The following is a 2,534-nucleotide window of genomic DNA, read 5'->3' as shown; positions in this document are numbered from 1 at the left end:
ATGCACTGCTGCGGTTGGTGGCTGGGCTCTCCAGCTCGAGATGTAACGGGAAGGTAGCGTTGACAGGCTTCACGATGAATGGGGGAGTGGAGGCTTTGTTGCGATGCTCTAGGATATAAAGCTCAGTAGAAGTACAGCAGTTCTCATCAGCACAACAGCAACAATTTCATCTTCTCTTCCAGTCTTCCGGCGTTCCTCTCTCATCGGTTCCCTCATTCGTCCTTGCATCAGAATAAACTCATTATCTCACTTTTCGCTTTTCCAACTTTTCGACTTTTTCCCACCTTTTCCAACCACCACAGTCAACATGAAGGTCACCGGCTCCACCATTCTCTTCACTTCCGCCCTTGCGGCCACTGGCACTGCAGCTCTGTCCACTTCCTCAACCTACCAGCTCCGCGTCTCCAGCTCCGCCAATACTGCCATTAATGGCGGTTTCATTGCAGTTAAAGATACCGGCGTAACGACCTCTCCCAATCCTATGGGCCTCTGGCTCACTGACCGCAAAGCTCGCGACCCTTACCAATTTAAGCTCGCCACCTCGCCCTCCGACTCTCGGCTTTATCAAATCCTGGGCACCCTAAAGCAGACTCACCTAGTGCTCTATGGGGATAAAGTTGCTATGGGCTTGTTCGATATCCCGATAGGGTCCAAAGTCGAGGTAAAGGATGGAGAGGCCACGTTCGACGACAAATTCACCACATTGGGACAGCAGGGTGCAACAACGCTCCGGCATGGCCAGGACTTCAATTCTTCCGGAACCGACATTCCAACTGGTGGCGCGGGGAGCTGGAGGGCTTGTAAGGGGGATACTGTTAACGACTACCAGCTCTACTGGTATGATGGTACGTCTACACTCATCATAATACGCGAATAACTTGAGTGAAAGTCCACTAACACAGTAAACAGGAAGCTCTCCTCTCCCTATCAAGAACTGCGAAGGCATCTCCCTTGACCTTGTCGAGTCTACGCCCTCTCCTGCTTCTTCGGGGGGCCCCTTCTTGACCGGTGTCACTTCTCCTACCGCCACGGGCAGCTTCTTGACTGGTGTCACTGCCCCTACCGCTACCGGACGAGCCAATTCCAGCGGCATTGTCTCACCTACGCCTTCGTCTCCTGCCCAGGGTGGCGCTGGATCCCACGTCTCTGAGATCACCGGTCTGATGAGCATTGTCTTTGGTGTCTTGGCCTTCGCTTTCTAGTTGGAATACATAGTGATAAGAAAATGAATGTACATAAATGCCGGTGAAGGTCGGGAATAGGGATATGATTGAAAGAGCATTTCAAGCGGGGTTTTAGCGGCGTGGGATTCTTTCTTCGTTTTGACTGTTTTCATTTGGGACAAGGTTTTGGTGTCCATAATATACCTTCACTACAATCGTTGTACATAGATTTTTGCATCAAATGGAGTCTGGGTTGCGCACATTTTTGCCTACATTGAGTCTTTGTGAAGTGAGCTACGCGATTGCCACATTGTTCTTGTCTAGTCTTGTTCAATTTCGACCTCCACTACTATTAGCATGTCTCAGTCAAGTATTAGAACGACAGCTCGTCTGCGCTCAAGGCTCTCAAATTGCATTGGATGATATGGTACCTGCGTAACCAAGTGATTATCGATACAGGAGCCCATCAGCCCCTACTGCCTATAAGGAACCACAAAACTTCGTCATTCCACGTATATTTCCTTTCCGCTCGGACTTTTTAAAGCGGGTTCTGAGTGAATTATTCACTTATGCTTTTGCAACTCTTGCAAATGATCCGATGAGTCAACTAACCTCCGGATTTCTACTTATTAGGGGCACGTTCATTATCGTAAAGTTCAGAAATCCCTATTGTCGCGAAATACAGGTACATTCCTGGATGAGGGGGAGTTCATCTTCGCAAATGGACAACGAACGCATTTGCACATCCCATGGACGATGAAACCACCATGGTGTTTAATAGAACATAACTGTTACTGTTAGTAGTGTTTTTAAGGCGTTACTAGCAGCAATAAGGTTTTGTTCTTATAGAAAGAGTAAATTAAAATAGCCTTATAGGCAGTAACAGTTACTACTAAGTTAATTAATAGTAAAGTTACTGTTTAGTGCAGTTACTGCAGTAACTAGTGTTACTAGAGGCTCTAGAGGGCTTAATTTTAACATAATCTTACTAATATGCTCTTTACATAATATCTAAGGCCCCTAGGTTTTAGCTAGAGGTCGCAAGTCTAGATATTGTCCTACTTAGTGTTATTAAGGTAAGAGTCCTTAGGAAACTTATAAGAATAGAAACACTAAAGGATAAAGCCTTAATTATAAAAGCTTCTAGAGGCAGCCTTTAACTTCTTAAGATAATAAGAGCTTATAAAGTGTTAAACTAGCTGTAAGCTTTAAGTGTAAGGAGTTACTTTACTATTCTGTACTAACAATAGATAGTATAGGCAGTTACTGCAGTAACTATAGCCTTATTAACTGTACAGTAACAGAAGGCAATTTACTTTTGTTCTAACTGCTAAGAGATTGTTACTATTAGTAACAGTAGGAGCAGTACTA

The 2,534-nt window shown here is 45.1% G+C and overlaps 1 protein-coding gene across 1 annotated transcript; it reads left to right on the top strand.

Annotated features, from left to right (window-relative positions):
- Positions 1–307: 307 nt before the first annotated feature.
- On the top strand, positions 308–1,202 carry BDR25DRAFT_338455 (uncharacterized protein; the record flags this gene model as incomplete). Its single annotated transcript, XM_033693282.1, has 2 exons — positions 308–845; positions 910–1,202. The coding sequence occupies 2 exons, from the start codon at positions 308–310 to the stop codon at positions 1,200–1,202; spliced, it is 831 nt and encodes a 276-aa protein (XP_033554499.1).
- Positions 1,203–2,534: the final 1,332 nt, after the last annotated feature.

This window comes from Lindgomyces ingoldianus, assembly GCF_010093535.1.
Source record: "Lindgomyces ingoldianus strain ATCC 200398 unplaced genomic scaffold BDR25scaffold_1, whole genome shotgun sequence".
NCBI lineage: Eukaryota > Fungi > Ascomycota > Dothideomycetes > Pleosporales > Lindgomycetaceae > Lindgomyces > Lindgomyces ingoldianus.
Note: the sequence above shows the minus strand (reverse complement) of the source record. Positions and strands in the feature narration are given on the sequence as shown.